Source organism: Chiloscyllium plagiosum, unplaced genomic scaffold (genome assembly GCF_037043375.1).
Source record: "Chiloscyllium plagiosum isolate Xiang-an unplaced genomic scaffold, Cpla_swu_hap1 HiC_scaffold_9, whole genome shotgun sequence".
NCBI lineage: Eukaryota > Metazoa > Chordata > Chondrichthyes > Orectolobiformes > Hemiscylliidae > Chiloscyllium > Chiloscyllium plagiosum.
This window is the reverse complement of record NW_028270147.1, coordinates 41905229-41928632: the sequence shown is the minus strand read 5'-3', so window position 1 is coordinate 41928632 and position 23404 is coordinate 41905229. Positions and strand designations below refer to the sequence as shown.

The following is a 23404-nucleotide window of genomic DNA, read 5'->3' as shown; positions in this document are numbered from 1 at the left end:
CAACTATGAGACACAAGTCAGAAGTGTAATGGAATACTCCTCTCTTGCCTGGAAGAGTGCAATTCCAACAACGCAAAGAAGCTTCATATCATCCAGGACAAAATCCACATCTAAGTATTTGACAGTGTGACCTCAATGGTAGCAAAGTGATGAAAACTACTGCACTATGTTTAAAGACAAATAGTATTATTTTAGATTTTCACAGCTATACTGTCCCTTTTAGTTGGGCAATGAATATTAAGTAATATTTCCTTTAAGGACAAATCACTGGCTCTCAGTGACAATCTTACCCATGAACTGTTTAGTGTTAGAAGTTAGAACATTAACGCGCCATCATGAGAAATCAAACAGTAATAATTTGAATAGAAATTATAAATAAAAGTTGTGAGACCTTTTCTCAATCCTTTCTGTAAAGAGATCTTTAAAAACGTTTACTTTGAGTACCCCCAGTTAAAGCACAAGATAAAAGAAATAGTTTCCGCTTATCACAGCAACAAAGCTTGGTCCTTCCAAGAACAAAGAGAAACAATTTTGTCCTAACTACATTAAAGCAAATCTTTCAATCTGTATATATTTGTTGATCCTTTGCTCTTTCCCATTAAGTATTATGTTAGGTATACCTGAGAGCACTTTCCCAATTTAAATGGCTTCATTATGCACTAATGCAGAACTGGACCCATACAGCGCCTCAATATCAAGCTGCTATATGCTTATAATTTTGTTAAAATTTATGTTTACAGTATATGTGTGTGTGTGTCTCTCTCTCTTTTCCTCCCCCACCTCCCCTCAACAGTTAAACAGCTAGAGTTATATTATTGGAGACTGCTAACTGATAAGTTATCTGGCAACTCTATTTCTAGTCAGCCCTCCATAACAAGGATTGCATCATGGGAAAAAAGATAAATAATTGCCTAATCACAAAAACCGATCACACCAAATAATGAGTGACAGCAAATGAATTATACATACGCAGAGATGGTTCCCAAGCCAGATGTTTTTGCTTTTAATTTCCAATTGAAATTTTGTGGGAACAATCTAATTGTTGTGGTAAAACACCATCCAAGGCCACCAGCAAAGGCCTCTGCAAAACACTGTACTACTTGATGGCAAGTTAAACAATCAAATGCAAAACTTAATTTTAAAACTATTTTTTACCAACCTGTTCAGACATGCTATCGACACACCTGTGGAGCAGGGTGGACTTCTGGTCCAGAGACAGAAACACTACCACTGTGCCATTAGAGCCCCCCTACTTGATGGTTGACACACCAAAAGCAACATTTTCATAAACAGATGTTCTTGGTTGCAGCCTGCTCTCGAATCTCAAATAAGTGTTCAAGTAATACAATTTGCACTTCAGACTACTAATTGATTGCAGTTTACAAAAATTACTGTTCATCATCCCAGATTTCTATTTACAAATCATACCCCTGCAATTGTTGTACTACAAACCTACAGGCTTCAAACTTAAATAAAATGTTTGGCTTATTGTACTAACCATACAAAAATCCAAACAATATCAAAACACAAGAAGCTTGGTAGTATCCTCCAGGCTCTGACTAGGTTTAGAAACGCAATAGAATGCAATTATAGTAAATGTGTAACAGGAGTTTGGGTCTGGGGGGGGGGGGGGGGGGAGTGTTATTTAATGTAGATCCATAGTCTGGCTACACCATTCGCAAAATTGTTAAAATATGCTTATAATCAGGAACTTCATGTTGCTTTGTATGACATTATATGTATTCGTAGTACAGATAGAGCTGTTTGTTTAAATTGCATATCAATTATTATTATAGTGAATTTAGGATTAAGTATCCATTCTCCAGTTTTATCAGCAGTAGCCAGTGATTCACCACTCTCACTATGATTCAACACTTTTAAAAGTTCAGACCTACTGATTTCAAATATCACTTTAAAACTGCAAGTAAAAAGATTTGAATTTATTGGGAGTTCGTATGTAGGTTTAAAAGTTAGAATATTACTAAATGTTAAAATCAGTTCCCTCTTATTCAGCAGTCAATATTTAGATTCAGGCACTATGTGGTCATATAGCAGTTTAAAGAGCCAAATATTATTATAGTTCAAATTCAACTTTACTGTTTCACCATGATTTCTCACTGACGTTCTACATTTCGTGATGAACTATCAGAGAAAGAAATAACCCAAATTTAGAGATTCACGTAAAATGTCTGATTGGCTGTAGGCAAAATAATCAGCTCATGGTAGCTTGGCAAGGTTATATATGGTAACCTGGTAATGGTAGCATATTGTCTTTAAATCTCAACTACATCTTGTCATCTTAGTACAATCACACAAGTATCCAGATAAAGTGTCGTTAGCAACTGTAATGATGCTACTTTATGAAATAATGCCATCTCCCTAAAGGGTTAAACTTGGATTTGTGAATATATCTGGAATTTTAACCATAAAATTTATTCCTACCGATTCCTCTTTGACTCTTTATAAAATATAGAATATGGAGTTTATAAACACCATGCCTGAATATACAATGAAACGAGGTCACATCTGTTTTGGGTGTACTGCACGATTCAATTCTGCATAGGTATGACTACAAATTCAGATATCGGGTCTGTGTTTATAAAGGAGGTGCATAGCAGTCTACAAAGGATGCCCACAAATTCGAAAAGGGCAAATTAAACTATCGAATGTAAAACTTCACTATGTGAAACATTCTAGTGGTTTCTGTTGCCCCTTTAAGAGGGCATGTGCTTATACTAGTTCTCATTATATCGATGACTTGTGAGTGAAGCATCGGTCAAATGTGAAAAAAGCATCTATATAAATTTAATTGATCACGAGTACATGTGTAATGCATTTTCGCGTGAGCCAGTGGTTAAATAGAGTTTAAACTCAGCTAGTTTTATCATTTTCGAAACATTATTTGATTTACTTTGTAGCAACATTTAGAGAACAGTGGCAACACCTACTGCCTGCCCCTGACAATATGTAAACACAACACGGCATGGAGTACTACTTGCAATATAGTTGCTTCTAAAATGCACTCACCGAGAAGTAAGCAAAACAGATCCAAGCAGATTAACATGACTTTCTTGTGATCCTTATTATTCAGAGTTGAATTCCCACCATTTCGGTTGTCGGCAGGCATAGCTTTGTCGTATTTGTAGCTCTGCATGTGTGGGACCGTTGTAAAATCCGCAGTTGAAATGTTTAAATAACTTTTTGAAAGAGTCTCTCGCCTACGGTATTCCTATCCCGGACGTTCCCTACACTCCGTACTTTTGTTTCAACAACTTCAGCCCAAAACTTCGTCCAGAAAGGAAAAGTTGGCTGTGGAATGTGTAAACTAAGGAATTTGTGAAAGTAACAAATTTATGATCCTCTTTTGTATCTGATAAATGAATGAATGAAGAGGTTTCGCTTTAAAAAACAATCCCTTTGCGGACACAATACAACGCTGCACTAATGTGATGAATGTGGTTCCTTTCTTTCGTGTGTTTGCAAAAGCTTTGGACTCCTGTTTTATTCCTGAACTGCTCTTCAACGTAACCCACTTGGATAAGTTGCCACTCAGTCTCAGCCCCCTTCCTGATGATGATTACAATTTCCCACAGATTTCTAAACACATCGCTTCCCCTCAATCAGGCTTAGAGCGCCCCCAGTGCTGCCAGAAAATATTTAAGTGGTAAGAGCCGATTTCCAATTGTTTATGAAAACTATTAAATTATAATATTTATGTAGGATGTATTTATCATTACAAGAGCGTACTGTCCGTACATCCAAACTTCACTGAGATGTAAAAGTCTCCAATGAGTACATTTCTTTCTGATAAGGACAATACCTGGGCTTTGAAACTCCAAAGTATTGGTGCGCTTTATACAAGACATTAGAACTTTTCAGAAACAGGATTGCCCATGAGTTATTAGAAGCACAAGTCAGGAGTGTGACTGAATACTCCTCACTTGCCTGGATGACTGCTACTCCAACAATACTCAAGAAGTTCAATACCATTCAGGACAAGTCTTGTTGATTGACACCCTATTTTCCACCTTCACCATTCACCCCCCTTCACCACATATGTAGATTGGTAGCAATGTCTCTCACCTACATCCACCTATTGCCTTCCCCCAAGACCCACCCTCACCCTCCTCTTTATCTCTCAGCCCCCTTTCCCCCCTCCACGTTCCTAATGAAGGGCTTATGCCTGAAAGTTGATTCTCCTGCTCCTCAGATGCTGCCTGACCTGCTGTGCTGTTTGTTTAAATTACATTTCAGTTATTATTATAGTGAATTTAGGATTAAGTATCCATTCTCCAGTTTTATCAACAGTAGCCAGTGATTCACCACTCTCACTATGATTCAACACATTTAAAAGTTCAGACCTACTGATTTCAAATATCACTTAAAAACTGCAAGTAAAAAGATTTGAATTTACTGGGAGTGCTCCAAGGCCACACTTTTTGACTCTGACTCTCGAGCATCTGCAGTCTTGACTTCTTCCAGCAATGTTTACCATCTCCAACATGCAGTGCAGCAAATCAGCAAAACTCTTACCGTACATTCCAAACCCATCACCTCCTAAGACAAAGACAATAGATGCTTGGGAACACTACAATCTGCAAGTTCCTCTCAAAGCCATATATCTTTCTAAGTTGGAAGTGCAGTAGCATTCCAACAATGTCACTTGGTCAAAACTCCCTCACAGCACAGTGGTTAACCCAACAGTTGAAGAAGGTAGCTCAGTACCACCTTCTCCAGGGTAACTACGGATGCACAATAAGTATTGACCTAGCCAATGACACCCTTATGCCAATAAGAAATGGAAAAACATGAATTTCCTGCGACATTTTAATATAACAATGGAGTAACGCCAATTTATTCTGCCTTCTAGAATCATGGATAGACATGAAATTCCATTTGGGTTGTTCTCCTCCCTCATAGACATGTTCCTGCATTTGCACCAGTGATGGATTAGCATGAATTTTGAACGGTTTTAGGCAACGAGGTTTTTAGTCACTGAGAATTTGTTTTTTGATTACTTTTTTCTATTCTTCTTGCATTTTATGCAAAATGCAATTTTATTTGGCATTGCCACTAGCTGCACAAGACCTACCTCTTAGTATCCAACAGTTACTCACATGAGGAAAAAAACATTACCGCACTTTGTACAGAAGAAAAGCAAATTCAAATGAGAAAGTGTATGTGCTGCCACCATAAGTTGTGGGTTCTTTAAGAGCTGAAGTACTCTAATATGTGTGAGGTTAACTATTTTCTGGTCTAATAAGAGTCTTGTTGAGTAAACCGGCTGTAATTTATTGCATCTAGAACATAGAACATAGGACAATACAGCACAGAACAGGCCCTTCGGCCCACATTTGTCCTAGCTTAAGCACCTATCCATACCTATCCAATTGCCACTTAAAGGTCACCAATGAATCTGACTCTGCCACTCCCACTGGCAGCACATTCCATGCCCCCACCACTTCTGGGTAAAGAACCTACCCCTGACATCCCCCCTATACCTTCCACCCTTCACCTTAAATTTATGTCCCCTTGTAACACTCTGTTGTACCCGGGGAAAAAGTCTCTGACTGTCTATCTATTCCCCTGATCATCTTATAAACCTCTGTCAAGTCACCCCTCATCCTTCGCCGTTCCAATGAGAAAAGGCCTAGCACTCTCAACCTATCCTCGTAACTCCTGGTAAATCTCCTCTGTACCCTCTCCAAAACTTCCTCATCTTTCCTAAAATGAGGCGACCAGAACTGCACACAGTACTCCAAATGTGGCCTTATCAAGGTCCTATACAGCTGCAACATCACCTCACGACTCTTGAATTCAATCCCTCTGCTAATGAACGCCAATACACCATAGGCCTTCTTACAAGCTCTATCCACCTGAGTGGCAACTTGCAAAAAGATCCCTCTCTCCTCCACCTTACTAAGAACTCTACCCTTAACCCTGTATTCCGCATTCTTATTTGTCCTTCCAAAATGGACAACCTCGCACTTGACAGGGTTGAACTCCATCTGCCACTCCTCAGCCCAGCTCTGCATCATATCTAAGTCCCTTTGCAGCCGACAACAGCCCTCCTTACTATCCACAACTCCACCAATCTTCGTATCGTCTGCAAATTTACTGACCCACCCTTCGACTCCCTCTTCCAAGTCATTAATAAAAGTTACAAACAGCAGAGAACCCAGAACTGATCCCTGCAGAACTCCACTTGTAACTGGGCTCCAGGCTGAATATTTACCTTCTACCACCGCTCTCTGACTTCGACCGGTTAGCCAGTTTTCTATCCAACTGGCCAAATTTCCCACTGCCCATGCCTCCTGACTTTCCGCATAAGCCTACCATGGGGAACCTTATCAAATGCCTTACTAAAATCCATGTACACTACATCCACTGCTCTACCCTCATCCACATGCTTGGTCACCTCCTCAAAGAATTCAATAAGACTTGTAAGGCAAGACCGACACCTCACAAATCTGTGCTGGCTGTCCCTAATCAAGCCGTGTCTTTCCAGATACTCATAAATCCTATCCCTCAGTACCCTTTCCATTACTTTGCCTACCACCGAAGTAAGACTAACTGGCCTGTAATTCCTGGGGTTGTCCCTATTCCATTTGTTTTTGAACAGGGGCACAACATTCGCCACTGTCCAGTCCCCTGGCATCACTCCCATTGACAGTGAAAACGAAAAGATCATTGCCAACGGTTCTGCAATTTCCTCTCTTGCTTCCCACACAATCCTAGGATATATCCCGTCAGACCCGGGGGACTTGTCTATCCTCAAGTTTTTCAAAATGCTCAACACATCTTCCTTCCTAACAAGTATCTCCTCTAGCTTACCAGTCTGTTTCATACTCTCCTCTTCAACAATACTGTCCCTCTCATTTGTAAATACTGAAGAAAAGTACTCATTCAAGACCTCTCCTATCTCTTCCGACTCAATACACAGTCTCCCACTACTGTCCTTGATCGGATCTACCCCCGTTCTCGTCATTCTCATGTTTCTCACATATGCATAAAAGGCCTTGGGGTTATCCTTGATCCTACTGCCAAAGATTTTTCATGCCCTCTCTTAGCTCTCCTAATCCCTTTCTTCAGCTCCCTCCTGGCTATCCTGTATCCCTCCTATGCTCTGTCTGAACCTTGTTTCCTCAACCTTATGTAAGCCTCCTTCTTCCTCCTGACAAGACATTCAACCTCCCTCGTCAACCAAGGTTCCCTCACACGACCATCTCTTTCCTGCCTGACAGGTACATACATATCAAGGACACGTCATATCTGTTCCTTGAAAAAGTTCCACATTTCAATGACATCCTTCCCTGACAGCCTATGCTCCCAATTTATGCTCCTCAGATCCTGTCTTGCAGCATCGTATTTACCCTTCTCCCAATTGTAAAACCTACCCTGTTGCACGCACCTATCTCTCTCCATAACCAAGGTGAAAGTCACAGAATTGTGGTCACCATCACCAAAATGCTCACCCACTAACAAGCCCATCACTTGTCCCGGTTCATTACCAAGTACCAAATCCAATATGGCCTCCCCTCTGGTCGAGCAATCTACATACTGAGTTAGAAATGCTTCCTGGACACACTGCACAAACACCGCCCCGTCCAATCTACTTGATCTAAAGAGCTTCCTAATTAATATTTGGGAAGTTGAAATCACCCATGATACTACCCTGTGGCTTCTGCACCTTTCCAAAATCTGTTTCCCAATCTGGTTCTCCACATCTTTGCTGCTATTGGGGGGCCTATAGTAAACACCCAACAAGGTGACTGTACCTTTCCTATTTCTGACTTCAGCCCATACTACCTCCAAAGGCAGATCCCCCTCGAACTGCCTTTCTGCAGCCGTTATACCATTTCTACTTAGCAACACCACCACCCCTCATCTTACTGAAACATCTGTAACCAGGAACCTCCAACAACCATTCCTGTCCCTCTTCTATCCACGTTTCCGTGATGGCCACAACATCGTAGTCCCAAGTACCGATCCCCGCCGTAAGTTCACCCACCTTATTTCTGATACTCCTTGCCTTGAAGTATACACACTTGAGCCAATCTCCGTGTCCGCAAGTTTTCCCTTTCAGTGCTACCTTCTCCACAGCCTCCCTATATTCTTGGACATCCTAAAAAACAGCTAACCTACTTGCTGGACTACAAGTCCGGATCCCATCCCCCTGCCAAATTAGTTTAAACCCCCCCTAAGAGTGCTAGCAAACCTGCCTCCCAGGATATTGGTGCCCTTCTGGCTTAGGTGCAACCCGTCCTGCTAGTACAGGTCCCACCTTCCCAGAATGCAGTCCAATTGTCCAAATACCTGAAGCCCTCCCTCCTACACCATCCTTGCAGCCACGTGTTCAGCTGCACTCTCCCTATTCCTTGCCTCACTGTCACGTGGCACTGGCAACAACCTAGAGATGACAACTCTGTCCGTCCCAGCTTTTAGCTTCCAGCCTAACTCCCTGACCTCCTGAATGACCTCCCCACCCCTCTTCCTACCTATGTCGTTGGTGCCAATGTGCACCACGACTTCTGGCTGCACATCCTCCCCCTTAAGGATTCTGAAGACATGGTCCGAGACATCTTGGACCCTGGCACCCGGGAGGCAACAAACCATCCGAGAGTCTTGCCCATGTCCACAGAACCGCCTGTCTGTCCCTCTAACTGTAGAGTCTCCTATAACTAGCGCTCTCCTCCTCTCCCCCTTTCCCTTCTGGGCCTCCGAGCAGACCTCGTGTCAGAGACCCGGTCACTGCAGCTTACCCCTGCTAGGCTGTCCCCCCCAACAGTATCCAAAGCGGTATACTTATTGTTGAGGGGAACGAGCACAGGGGATCCCTGCACTGCCTGCTTCCTCCCCTTCCCACCTCTAACTGTTACCCAGCTACCTCTGTTCTCTGGCGTAACTATGTCCCTGTAGCTTCTACCTATCACCCTCTCAGCCTCTTGAATAATCCTCAGTTCATACAACTCCAGCTCCAGTTCCCTAACGCGGTCTGTGAAGATCTGGAGCTGGCTGCACTTCCTGCAGGTGAAGTCGGCAGGAGCATCGGTGGTCACCCCTACCTCAAACATCCTGCAGGAGGAACATTCCACTGCCTGTGCTCCTTCTCCACTCAAACTTCTTACCTTCCCAGAAGCCTCTGTTGATGACTTCCGGGTTCCCGCTCCTAGTTGAAAAAAAAACACAGACTGCGAAAAGAAAAACGTTAATTTAAACTGGTCTCCGCTTACCTTCTGGCTCCCCACTCTGTGCGCCCGCTGTAGCACTAAGGACGGACAATAAATACTGGTCCAGTTAAAGACAGCACATCACATGAATGAATTTTTTAAAATGATCCTCACCCCAGAAATTGGGAAAGTATTGATGGTCTTAGGTGACGAATAGTTGAGTTCCAGGTATTTATAAACCAGTTAACCTTAACACCATTAGAACAAGACATATGCCTTTTGAAATGTGATGGAGGACCTGTAGGATTGGGCTATTGAAATCCAGAGCAAGTACAGTGATAAGAGATATCAAAACAGATTGCAGTAATGTAGATTTTGGACTTTTTTCTCTCTCTTATAAACACTGATTCGGGAGTAGGCCACTTAGTACATTGAACCTATTCCACCATTCTAGGTTATTGCTATTCATCTCCTCAATGCAATTTTCACATTACCTCCATATCTCTTAATATTATAAATTCCCAGAAATCTATCAATTTTTGTCTTGAATCTGTTCAATGATTAAGCTTTCACAATCCTCTGGGATAGAAAATTTAAAAGATTCACTATCCTCTAAGTGAACAAATTCCTCCTTATTGCAGTCCGAAATGTAATTGCCCTTATCCTGAGATTTTGCCCCCTAGTTCTAGATTAACCAGTCAAGGGAAACATCCTATTTATGTCACACCCAATCAGAATTTTATATGTTTCAATGGGATCACCTCTCGTTCTTCAAAACTCTAGAGAATGCAGACCCAATTTCCACACAAACCAAAAGAACTGCGGATGTTAGAAATCAGAAACAAAAACAGAAATTGCTGGAAAAACTCAGTTCTGTGTTCTGAAGAAGGGTCACTGGACCCGAACGGTTAACTCTGCTTTCTCTCCATAGATACTGCCTGACCTGCTGCGTTTTTCCAGCAATTTCTGATTTTGATCCTACAGGTATTTTTCTCTTGAAGAACTTTCATGTTCAGCCATCATTGTGACACTGCTGTTGGTTCTGGTTCACAGATCTGTTGTTTTGGTTCGAGAAATAGTTCCATTGATAGCTTCCAGCAAGGAAGAAGAGCTTGGGACCGATGATGAAATTGAAAACTGGATCCACAAAACACTTTCCAGACTGACAGACGTTAAATCATTGTCCTTCAACCTGACCTACATAACCAGATATCTCTCAACCTTTGGCATCAAGGTGTGTATGATACATAAGAAAAAGAGTCCTTAATTTTTATCCCTAAGAAGAGGTACAAAATTAAAGTACACAATCTAAGAATAAGAGATAAGCCACCCAGGACTGAGAAGAAGAAGAATCCCTTCACTCAGAATTGTGAACCTGTGGAAATCCCTCCAACGGGTAGCTGTTGGGGTCAGTTCATTAGATCTATTCAAGAGGCAGCTGGATGTGATCTTTATGGCTAAAGGGATCACGGGATAATGAGATTTCATGATCAGCCATGAGCGTACTGAATGGTGGTGCAGGCTCGAAGGGCTGAATGGCCTACTCTTGCATCTATTTTCTATGTTTCTATGTTTGTAAAATTAATTCATATTTAACAATCTAGAAATTGAATTACACAATGCTCAGTTTATAAGTACATAACAGGGTTCTCTTATGCCCATAATAGTGGGCAAATACACATTCCATGTCGGAATTGTAAGACTCTCTGTATTGGTAAGGGCTACATTATAACTGTCCAGTGTGTGCAAATTAGGCTAATTGTGAGTTAGAGGGCCATTTCACAAACTTTGTTTTCTCCACTTGATCACAGCAGACGCTGCACACATTTCGGTCAGTATTTCCAGTCACAGCCCGAACTGTTGTCCCTAAAAGAACTGCCCCGAAAAGATAAATGTTAACTTTTTTTATACTGTATATACTTTATTATAAAATGGGAAGTAGTAAGAATATTCCTCATTGCATTTATGTAGCACCTTTATCACAATAAAACTTTCAAACAGGAGTTTTGCAGAAGAATTACTGAACAAAGGTTAACACAGAGCTGCAGGAAAATCTCAGATATTGACCGCAAACTGTTCTACCTTAATTTTGTGTACAAAAAAGTAAGTGATGTCTTATTGGAACAAAATAATATTGTAAACACTTTATGTTTATATCTCTGAAGGAGCGCATTGTATATTTTATCTTGGCCCTTACAAATTAGTTTTCACTAAAGCACTTGAGGTGAGAAAACAGTGAATATAAATGGTTTTTCCTCAAATTTTGTTTGCACATTATGGACAGCGTTAAAGCATTATAAATTGTGGAATGCAAGGTACTGAATATGTAAATTGAGATGTTCTAAAGTTATGTATCAGACTTGTTTAAAAAATACTTTAGTAGTTCAAAGTTCAAAAGTAAATTATTGAAAACACAGTTGACCTTTTAATTTGTAGAATGTCTTTCCTACTGGAAAGCTGCCGTTCTCCCAATTAATTTGTGACTGTGAAGTCCATAATTTTGAACACTATCCTTAATGTACTTCATTAAGGTTACTAAAAGTTACTTATTCTTTTCTTTTGCAGTTATCTGTGGATGGGGCTAAGAATGTACCCTGGACTAACTTCACATTAGTTCACTGCTCATGCAGCCCTCCTGGTGCATATTATTTTGGTAGTGCATGGATCAGATATGATCCCCCAGTTTTCATCGAGAATATAGATTTCAGCAGTCTCCAGAAGTGCCCAAAGTGGTTGGACAATTTTAAGGTAATGTGATTTCAAGACCAGTTGTGGCACTGTTTGCTGTAATATTTGTAACACAGAACTAATATTGGTATTGTTGGGTTACATCAATAGCTCAGTATTTTTCCAGAATTTGGGAAAATAATTCATTTAGTATTTTTGGGAAGATGTTGCTCTGATGTTTCCAAGTAACATAACAGAATTGATTACTCGAAGAAAACTTAAGGATTATCTTACCAACAACAAGCTAGTTGTCAGTAATCAACCTGGGTCGAAAAGGGGATCTTTTGCCTGACCAATCACCTCAGCTTGTTTTGAAGAAGTGGCTAAATCAATGATCTGCTGTAGTATGATTTCCAAAAACAATGCAGTGGAGAATCTCCCTGCCAATTAAGTGTTCGTCTTTGAATAAGATAACAAAATATCGCTAGAAATTTATGAGAGAATAGATTGCATGGATGTTGATCAAGATTTTGCTGTTTTAACATACATAGAGCAATTTATTCCTTAACTGTTTAAAATATTCTTATTCTGAAAGCTTTTTTCACATGTAGTGAGATGTTTTAACAAAATTAAAAGACATGCTTTAAAGTTCAGCAAATTTTCATTGTAACATACAGTTCAGCGTTGTAATGATGGTCCAATTTGCAGAGCTTTGGGATTCCTTAACAGGTCAGGTTCTGATATCTGTTGCACATCTGATGAAAGTTAAGCAGAAGTCATGGGATTCTGTACCAAAATAGAGAAAACACCAAAACAGAGCAACAGAGGTAATGTTTCAAGACTAGTGAACCTTCATCCAAGTGTTCTGTCTAAGGGTCACTGGCCTTGAAACATTAACTCTATTTATTCTGTCTACCAGACCTGCTGAGTTGCTCCAGCATTTTCTTTTTGTTTGTTTCAGATCTCCAGCATCCACAGCGCTTTGTTTCATTGTTGTCCAATTAAACCAGACTGCTTCCTCTCAGTGGCTAACTACAGAGAGGCATTATATCAGATTGGTATCCAAATCATTTTTAGAAATACAAATATAGCAGGATGCTTGTGAAAAAAGGTAGAACTATCACCATTATTTTTGTATTAACCTGGAAGAAACTTATTTTTCTTACTTATTTCTTTAAAATCTGCAGTCATTCCCAAGAAGAGTTTATCATGAGTACCTCACTGTGATTTTCCATCTTTGTGAGGTTGCTGTTTCCTCATTGGAAGAAGGTACGCTTACTTTTGATCTGAAGGATCAGGCCTGGTCTGCTTTACAGGTGTTTTCAAAAGGATACTGTAACACTGCAGTTTATCAGTTGCCACTTTACCAAGGAGCTCCCACTCAGGTATGAAATATCTTTGTGTGATGTTAGAATTATCCTGTACTAAAATACTTAGCTTTATTTCAGGCGTGAATTTGTTCCAGAGTGAACACTTGATTTGCAGCCCTGACAACTGTGAGATATCCTCAGTATGAATCCTCAATCATTTCACTGCTTATCTTCATTAGATACACACCATGGTGAACAAGTCATGAGCGCTCAGCATCATAAAAGGTCATTGGGAAAAACACACATCTTCCCATCGATCAGTCCTCTTAGGAAGACCAGTCAAAATGTTAGCAGGCAGTAATCCTGATCCTTTCTTGAGGAAACAGTAACATTGCACTAGAGTTACAACACCAGGTTATAGTCCAGTCCAACATGTTTATTTGGAAGCACTACCTTTCGGAATGCTGCTCCTTCATCAGGTGGTTGTCAGGTAAAGGAGCAGTGGTCTGAAAGCCAGTGCTTCCAAATAAACCTGGGTAGATTCGATTAGATTATATTAGATTACTTCCAGTGTGGAAACAAGCCCTTCGGCCCAACAAGTCCACACCGACCCGCCGAAGAGCAACCCACCCAGACCCATTCCCCTACATTTACCCCTTCACTTAACACTAGGGGCAATTTAGCATTTCCAATTCACCTAAACTGCAAATCTTTAGACTGTGGGAGGAAACCGGAGCACCCGGAGGAAACCCACGCAGACATGGGGAGAATGTGCAAACTCCACACCGACAGTTCCCCGAGGCAGGATTTGAACCCGGGTCTGTGGCACTGTGAGGCAGCAGTGCTAACCACTGTGCCACCCTGTCGCCCATTGGACTATAACCTGGTGTTGTATGATTTTTAACTTTTTCCACCTCAGTCCAACACTGGCACCTCCAAGTCATGGACTAGAGTCAGTATCAATGCTGGGCGAAAGTTAGGACTGCAGATGCTGGATATTAAAGTCAAGAGTGTGGTGCTGGAAAAGCACAGCAGGTCAGGCAACATCCGAAGAGCAGGAGAATCAACATTTCGGGTAAAAGCCCTTCATCAGGAATGAGGCTATAAGCCTCGGGGGTGGAGAGATAAATGTGAGGAGTGGGGTTGGGCGAAAGGTAGCTGAGAATGCGATAGGTGGATAGAGGTGGGGGTAATGGGTGATCGGTTGGAGAGGAGGGTGGAGTGGATAGGTGGGACAGAAGATGGACATGTAGGACAGGTCATTGGGGTGGTGCTGAGCTGGAAGGTTGGAACTGAGGTAAGGTGGGGGGAAGGGAAATGAGGAAACTTGTGAAATCCACATTGATGCCATGGTTGGAGGGTCCTGAGGCAGAAGATGAGGCATTCTTCCTCCAGGCATCGGGTGGTTAGGGAGTGGTGATGGAGGAGGCCCAGGACCTGCATGTCCTTGGCAGAGTGGGAGGAAGAAGAATTGGGAATAAGGGATAGCATTTTTGAAGGATGCAGGGTGGGAGAACGTGGGTTTGTAGAAGATGTCACTGTTGAGTCGGTCACCGTTGATGGAGATGGAGAGGTCCAGGAAGGGGAGGGAGGCGTCAGAGATGAATTTAAGGTCAGGGTGGAATGTGTTGGTGAAGTTGATGAACTGTTCAACCTCCTTGTGGGAGCATGAGGTGGCGCCGATGCAGTCATCAATGTAGCGGAGGAAAAGGTGGAGAATGGGGCCGGTGTAACTCTGGAAGATAGACTGTCCCAAGTAGCCGACAAAGAGACAGGCAAAGCTGGGGCCCATGGCTACCCCTATCGTTAGGAGGAACTGGAATGATTCAGAAGAGGGTGAGGACCAGTTCAGTCTAACAAATGAGTGTCAGTGGAGGCGTACTGGTGGCGACGTCAGGAGAAGAAGGAACAGAGGGCTTGGAGGCCCTGGTCATGGCGAATGGAGGTGTAGAGGGACTGGATGTCCATGGTGAAGATGAGGCGTTGGGGGCCAGGGAAATGGAAGTCTTGGAGGAGGTTGAGGGTTTGGGTGGTGTCCTGAACATAGGTGGGAGTATCAATGCTGTCTTGGAACATATTTGGAGCCCCTACTTTGAAACAAAAGTAACACTCCTAAAAGGTAACCACTGTGCAACTCATCCCACAGGTTTGATCTACAAAGTACAAACTGCAAAGGGTAAAATTTCTTCATGGCCAAAAATGGTAAATTAGGCATTGGTTGTCCATGGTATGTTCAGTCTGATATAAAATTCCAACTGCATTAGATTGTAATGTTAAAACAGGCTGAAAAAGCAATCTTGTCAGACTATTTCTCAAGATGAAATTCTACCCACTATCCATACTGAAGGTAGCTTGAAACAGTCCGAAATTTGACATACTATACTCTCCTCATTGCAGGGCGTCTTGGCTGCTTTGGCAAAAGAGGATGCTCAGAGTGTTCTGGGAGATCTGGTTCGCAGGAACACTGTAAGTATCATTTACAATTAATGAGACAAAGTTTTGAGTTTGAAATGCAATTCTTTAATCTTATTTTCTTAACAGATTCTTCGAGTGAGGGGTGCATCAGTGCTTGTTCGTGTTGCTGATGGAAGAAGGGCTGAAGAGTTGCAAACATATTCTGAGGCAGTAAGCTGAGACTCTCCTACTGAGAATTAATTCATTCCTTTCGCCTGCCCTACAGGGAATATTCAAACCATAGTGTATTTACAGATGCAAAGAGAAAAGAAATGACAATGCATTTAAGTTAGTGCAGTTTCTACCCTACAGTCATTAATAAGTGCAAATAGTACCGATAATTTGACTCTGTCAGAAGTGTTTAAAATAAAGTGACAAAGTATCAAACTTTTGTTCTACGTTGGCCAAGAGTAGGCTATTCAACTCAAAGTCTATCCTGTCATTTAATTAAATTGTGACTGATATGTTGTGATTAACTACATTTATTCTCGTTGTAGTTGTGGGTATGTTTGCCGAGCTGGGCATTCCTGAAGAAGGGCTTGTGCCCGAAACGTCGATTCTCCAGTTCCCTGGATGCTGCCTGACCTGCTGCGCTTCTCCAGCAACACATTTTCAGAGTTGATTTAGGTGACATCTTCAGGGTTTTGGAGCCTCCTGTGAAACACTGCTGTACTGTGTCTTCTGGAATTTATTTGGTTCCGGTTGTTCAGTCTAAAGCACTGAAGATGTCACCTAAACAGGGGACTAAATGTCTGCAAGTCAACTTCCCAGCTTGGTGAACATACCTACAACTACAACTGGCACCTGAGCTACAAACCTTGAACATTCATTTACCCTCTTTACCTTGTCACTGCTAATCAGCTCACATTAACGTATCCTCCTACTGAAACTTCAAGGAAATGTGTTCCCTATGTGCTGAGTTTAGGGATTCATTCGTGTGGAAATTAAAGGTACCACAGATCCTTATAGCAAACAGTACAACTCATTTCCAGACATGAAGAATATAATGTGATTTAATTAATTAATTTTTGATTTGTTTTTTTGAAGGATATTAATCAGTCATATTTACCATCTGAACTCATTGAGTTGTACAAAGCAGAACCGAGTAACACATTACTCAAAGAGATGATTCCTGCTGGCAAGTCAAGGGAAGATTTTAAAAAGCAACTGTCACTTCGATTCAGAGAGGTATGTAAATTGTAGAACATTTCAAAGTGAGAGAATTTCATATTCAGTGAAGTAATACAGGGCAGCATGGTGGCTCAGCACTTAGCACTGCTGCCTCATGGAACCAGGGTTCAATTCCACCATCAGGAATGCTATGCTAAATTGTCCATAGTATCCAGGGATGTGTAAGTTGGGCATATTAACCATGGGAAATGCAGGGTATAGGGTAGGGGGTGGGATGTTCTCTAGAAGGTTAGTGTGGACTCAATGGGCTGAATGGTCTGCTTCCACGCTGTGGGGATTCTATGATATCTATCCTCTTAAGATGTTTTAATCACTTTCTAAAACTCTTCCAATAATCAAATTATTTCACATAAAGAGGCGAAATAGCCTAAAAAGACACTTGCTCACACTTTTGCTGAGCCCTGAGGAACATTGAATTAGGAGCAGGCCAATCAGCACCTCGAGCCTGTTGAACCATTCAATGAGATCATGGCTGGGACATGTGGCCTAACGTCAGATAACCACCTTTGGCCCATAACCTTAATACTTCTGTTCCATAAAAATTCTTAGCAAAATTGTATATAGAACATTATAGAGCAGTACAGGCCCTTCGGTCCTCAATGTTGTCATGACCTGGGAAACCAATTTGAAGCCCATCTGGCCTACACTATTCCATTATCATCCATATGTTTGTCCAATGACCATTTAAATACCCTTAAAGTTGGTCAGTTTAACTTGTTGCAGGCAGGGCATTCCACACCCTTATTAGTCTGAGGAAAGAACCTACCTCAGATCTGTCCTGTGTTTATCACCCCTCAATTTAAAGAGATTCCAGGAAATGAAAATGCTCTTTGTACGCCACTCACAGCTAACCTGAAATGGCTGATTTTTATTTGTTTCAAATGAAATCCTAGGAAGTGGGGTTGGCAAGGTATAAACAGTTACAATGGGCTTGAAACACTAAGTCTTCCTTTCTACGCTGCCACACTTGTTGAATTACTTCAGCACTTGGTTTTTGATATTATCTGTTGGAGTTTTGTTCCTCAAGCATGCCATTTTAGAACTATAATGTAATTGAGTAATTTTTTCCATCTATCATCTCAAACACCGGAATTCTGTGGTGCTGTGGAGTCAGTGGACCTGCACTCCCTTTTTTGATTTTTTAAAAACCTTCTTCTGTTTCTGGTTACACTTCAGTCCCATGTTCCTGATCTTCAGGCACCCGGTATGGAGCGGGGAAGGCAGGTCTGAGGACCTCCTCGTGAGTCTGCTTCTGGGCCTGGCCAAACTGGTCATAAACAAGTCCAGGCAGCAGGCCATGGAGGGGGTCGTAAGGGCCAACTGCCTGCCCCTCTTCCACGGTTACGTTAGAGCCCATGTGTCTCTGAAGAAGGGAGCATGCGGTGTCCACCAACACCCTTGAGCTGTTCAGGGAGAGGTGGGGGCCACAGGGAGTGGAGTGCATTATTTCCCCATCCAACGCCATTTTGATTTAATCCCTGCCCTCCCCTTCACTGTTTGAATACACAAAAAAAAAAATTGTGGCAGGGAGGGAAAGAGTTTTTAAATTACCATTCACACAGCTATCGTAGTGGTAATGTCACTAAAACAGTAGTCCATGGCATGCAGTGAAATTTGAATTGAATAAAAAGCAAGTCTAATGGTGACCATACAATTCCTGTTGATTGTTGTTAAAAAGTAAACTTGGTTGCTGACAGAAAACAAAAAATGCTCATCCTTATATGTGCCTCCAAACAATGTGGCTGACTCTTCACTCTCTGGGGAATAAGCAAGGAGGCCTACCTGAACAAAAAACAAAAATCATCTCTAAAATCCTTCAGCTAGTTTTAAACTCCTTTCGTCCACAAGACCCATTATCTGCTCCATGCATATAATCAATTTGCTGGCCACACGTTTGTCTGTCCCAGCAAGGAGGACACATTCTAAGAGAGGGAACCATGGCTAATCAAGCCAGTTAAGGAGTCCATTAAGTTGAGAGAAAAAGGAGGTCAAGTCAGTGATAGCCCTAAAGACTGGAATAAATTCAGAATCCAGCAAGAGGACTAAAACAGACAAGACTGAAAAACAAGGGTAAACTGCTGAGGAACATAAAACTGACAACAAACGCTTCTTTAAAAAGGAAGAGAGAGGTCAAGGTGAATATAAAGCCCCTTAGAGAATGAATCTTTAAAGACTATTATTGAGAATAAGGAGATGGCAGAGGAGATAAAGATATTTTGCATCAATCTTGACAGTGGAAGATTCTTCAAACATCCCATTAATAGTAAAAGAATAAGGAGGTACAGGGGAGTTGGTATTAAGTTCCATCACTGAAGTCATAGTATTAAATAAATTAATGGGCCTCAAAAACTAGATACAGCCTCTGGCCCTGATATCTTTTATCTAAGGATCCCAAAGGAGGTAGTTAATGCATCGGTTGCAATTTTCCAAAAAAATCCTTGGACCTGGTGAACTACCAGAGGATTCGAAACCCCCCCCCCCCCCCCAATTTGTCATCCCTATTCAAAAAAGGGAGACAAATAGTGGGAGTCTGTAGGCCGATTAGCCTAACAGCATTGAAAAAGTATTGGAATCAATTGAAGTAGTAAAAAGCATAATGTTTAGAAAATTAATCAAATGGAGTCAGCATGCTTTGTGAAATGAAAATAGCATCTGTCTGAAATGAAAATAGATTTGTTAGTCTTTGAGGAAGTTTCAACCAGAATAGATTGAGGGAAATCGCAAGTGCGTTATTTTTGGACTTCCAGAAGGTATTTTGCCAAAGTACCTTGCAAACGTTTAAGTTTAGGAGCCCACAGAATAGGAGGTAATATACTGCCATGAATAGAGAATTGACTATTGGGCAGGAAACAGCAAGTGGGGATAAGAGATTACTTTTCAGGTTGGTGACCAGAGACCAGTGGGGTCCCACAGGGATCAGTGCTGGGATTGCAACTGTTTACAGTATTATTACTAACTTGAAGGAAGTGAATGTTTCGTAGCCAAGTTTGCAGATGACAAAAATGGGTGGAAAGTCAGGTTGCGAGTAGGATACAAAGTTGAGGAAGTATTAATAATTGGGCAAAAAACATTGGCAAACGGAGTATAAAGTGGTAAAATGTGAAAAAGCTCATTTGGAAGGGAGAACGAAAGAACAGGGCATTATTTAAATGGAGAAAGTCTGCAGAAAGTTGCAACACAAGGGATTTGGGAAAGCTTGTGTGAAAAACAAAGCCTGCACACAGGTGCACCAGGTAGTGAGGAACTCTTTAAAAAAAAAACAGCCTTATTTCAAGAGGGTTGGAATATAACAGTTGAAGTCTTACTGCAACAGTACAAAGTGAGACCACATCTGGAGTACTAAGAACAGTTTTGGTCCCTTATTTGAAGAAAATATTTCATTTCACTGGAGATCATTCAAGAGAAGGTTCATCCTTGGTTTGGAAAGATTGTCTAAACAGCAAAACAGACAGGTAGGGACTGTAGTCGCTGCAGTCATGAGATGATATCATCGAGACAAATTTCTCAAAGGCTTAACAGGGTAAATACTTAGAGGTGGTTTCCCCTCACAGGTGGTCTCAGACCAAAGGGCATAATCTCAATTAAAATGAAAGGATGGGGATGCAATTTAAGACTGAGATGAGGAGGAATTTCTTCTGAGTGTTGAGAGTCAGGAAATCCTTGCCAGACAGCTGTGGGGGCAGAACCTTGTGTATATATAAGGCAGAGATAGGATTCTTGATTAGTAGGGGTATCAAGTATTATATGGAAAGAAATTGAATTGAAGCGTTGTCAGATCAGCCACAATTGTACCAAATGGTAAGCATGCTTGAGAGGCTGAATGGCCTACTCCTATTCCCATTCCTTGCGGTCTTTCCTAGCCTGCCACACCACATTGAAGATGGAACCACCAGCAAGATAATTCACTAAGATTATTCAACTGCACTACAGCTCAATTTCAAAACTTCCTTCAACACATTCTCAGAAAATGAACACCAAATGCTGAAGTCAAAGTGCCAGCTACCATCCTATTTTCAAACTGTCTTCAGGGTCCTTGCCTCCAAAATTGATTTCCATCTCAACATAATTCCAAAAAGTATCTCTCTCAAACAAACAAAAGGCACAAAAACTCTCAACGCAAAATTCATTGTTGAGCAGTAGAGTAAATTAAAAATGAGATGACAACTCTGGCAAACATGAGTGAAAGAGCCTTGTAACAGCTTGCAAGGACATTGGGATTCTTAATCCCAAAAAAGCAATTCTTTTGCATTTTAATTTTATTTCCCCACAGAATACTGTACGGGCATCCTGCCTTCAGATTATGAAATCTAACAGCCAAGTTCTATTGTAGTTTATGTTAAGCACAATAGACAGTGGAAGAAAAAGTAATTAGAATTACCAATCAAGTCTGGAATTTTGATCAGATCATCTGCCTATACCAAAGTGAAAATCATTAATGCCAGGAACAGATTTTTAAATGTTCAAATGCAGATTAAAGGTGTACTAGTTTTACACTGTCCTTACATTTAATAGGATCTTAAGTTTCCATTGAGCATTGCAAGTATTACAGTCTTGTTTCATATTTTTCAATTCAACAGCTTGCGTTACACTGCTGATGACAATTCCTCACAACCTGGCTAGTCCATAAAGTCCTGGATTTACATCTGAAGACAGGAGAACTGGAGTACCAACTGTGCTAAAAATCAATAGCCTTTCCTGCACAAGAAGTCAGCAATGAAAAGACTTACAAATGCAGGATTTCCCAATTTGTTGCATTTACAGTTATACACAATGTACGATGAGGTCCCATATTTGATTATTGAAAATGAAACATACTTTCAAAAAAAAATCTAAAGAAAAAAACAGAAGGGAGAATTCAAAAGACAGTTGGGCAAGATTCGGATTGCAGATTTTAGTGCAAGGATTTTATATTCGATGGTTTGAAGTGTTAAAGCATTAAACACAAAGCAAACAATGCAGGGTAAGTCCAGGCATCTGGGTTTTGAACAGGTTGTTAGCAATGATAAAGTAGAAATGGAGTCTGTGAAAGGCTGGAAGTACTGATCATTGTAGGATGTGAAGTTTGCTTGAAAGTTCATGCCATGAATTTAAGAACATCCAACAGTACAGCACAGGCTAAGGGAATGGGTCTGGGTGGGTTACTTGAAGGGTCAATGTGGATTTGTTGGGCTAAAAAGTCCTGTTTGCACACTAGGAATTCTAATTCACAGTTACAGACCCTGGTCCACCATGTCAGTGTCAACCACGATGCTATTCTAAACTAATCCCATCTGTCTGCTCTACTGCCTACCTGTTCATGTCTGTTTAAATGCCTCTTAAAACATTGCTGTTGTATCTGCTTCTACCACATATTCTCTTGCCCATTTTCTTTAAACTGGACCCCTACCCCATAACCTTAAACTGACTATCCACACCTCAATTTTTTAAATACTTCTATCATATCACTCCACAGCCTCCAAAGCTCTCGCAAAAACGACAAGTTTATCCAACCTCTTCTCATAGCTAATGCACTCCAATCCAGGCAACATTCTGGTAAACCTCTTTTGCATCTTCTCCAAAGCCTCAACATCCTTCCTATAATAATGGTAAATTAGAACTGCACACTTCTCCAAATGTGGCCAATCTAAAGTTTTTTAGAACTGCTGACTTTTATGCCTCATACCCCAACTGATGAAGACAAGCATGCATATGCCTTTTTACCACCTTCTTCACGTTTTGCCACTTTCAGCAACCAGAGATTTCTCCATATACAAATATTAAGGGTCCTGCCATATCCTGTACACTTTCCTAATGTTTGACCTCCCAAATGCACCACCTCACTTATCTGCATGAAACTGCCATTTCTCTGCCCAATTGATCTTTATCCTTTGACAATCTTCCTCACTATCTGTTACTTCAATTTTCACGTCCTCTGCAAACTTACTAATCAGACCACTTACATTTCCATCCAAGCTTATATGTAAATAGAGCTTCCACCTTGCAGAACACCGGTGTTCAGATTGCCAGTCATTAAAACCCTCTCCACAACTACTAGGTCTTCTATTACCAGGCTAATTTTGTATCCAATTTACCATAATCCCACGTGACTTATCTTCTGGACCAGCCTACCACGAGGAACCTGGTTAAAATGCTTTACTAAAGTCCCTGTAGACACCATTCAATGCCCTATCCTATTTAACTCGAGGAAACAGCAACAGAACAGTCAAGTGTTATCGATCCAGTCAATTCAGACAGGTTTATGTCAAAATAAATATACAATGGTTTCAAACAATTGCCAAGTTGAAACAGGCAACTTCATGCTGGCCTTCTTTGCATATGGAGTTAATTCTAATAAGCTGAAATTGCCAAATAGAAACAAACAGTCCTTTGTGGCTAATAAAATGTACCTAACTAAACAATACTAACTTTAGACGAATTCTGGTCTCAGAATCTACACAGTAAGGTCATAATGCTATGTATTTACAAAAAGCTTTAAAAAGTAGTCAAAACCACTCTTGCAGTGAATAAATAAAATCTTAAAACAAGCAAGTGACTTAATCGAATGGTGTACGAGATCTAGCATTGAGTACTGAAACTAAACAAAAATTTGGTTCCTTAACTCAAACATCAGTG

General features: G+C 41.0%; 1 protein-coding gene across 1 annotated transcript in view; it reads left to right on the top strand.

Moving 5' to 3' along the window:
* The window catches only part of LOC122554308 (uncharacterized), a 37835-nt gene extending 14505 nt beyond the window's left edge, over positions 1–23330 (top strand). The window contains exons 7-13 of the mRNA XM_043699122.2: positions 10224–10404; positions 11736–11918; positions 13025–13222; positions 15545–15613; positions 15689–15772; positions 16649–16789; positions 21370–23330. Of these exons, the coding sequence (XP_043555057.2) occupies positions 10224–10404; positions 11736–11918; positions 13025–13222; positions 15545–15613; positions 15689–15772; positions 16649–16789; positions 21370–21387 (874 nt within the window). The 3' untranslated portion in view covers positions 21388–23330. The remainder of the gene's footprint in view (positions 1–10223; positions 10405–11735; positions 11919–13024; positions 13223–15544; positions 15614–15688; positions 15773–16648; positions 16790–21369) is intronic.
* Positions 23331–23404: the final 74 nt, after the last annotated feature.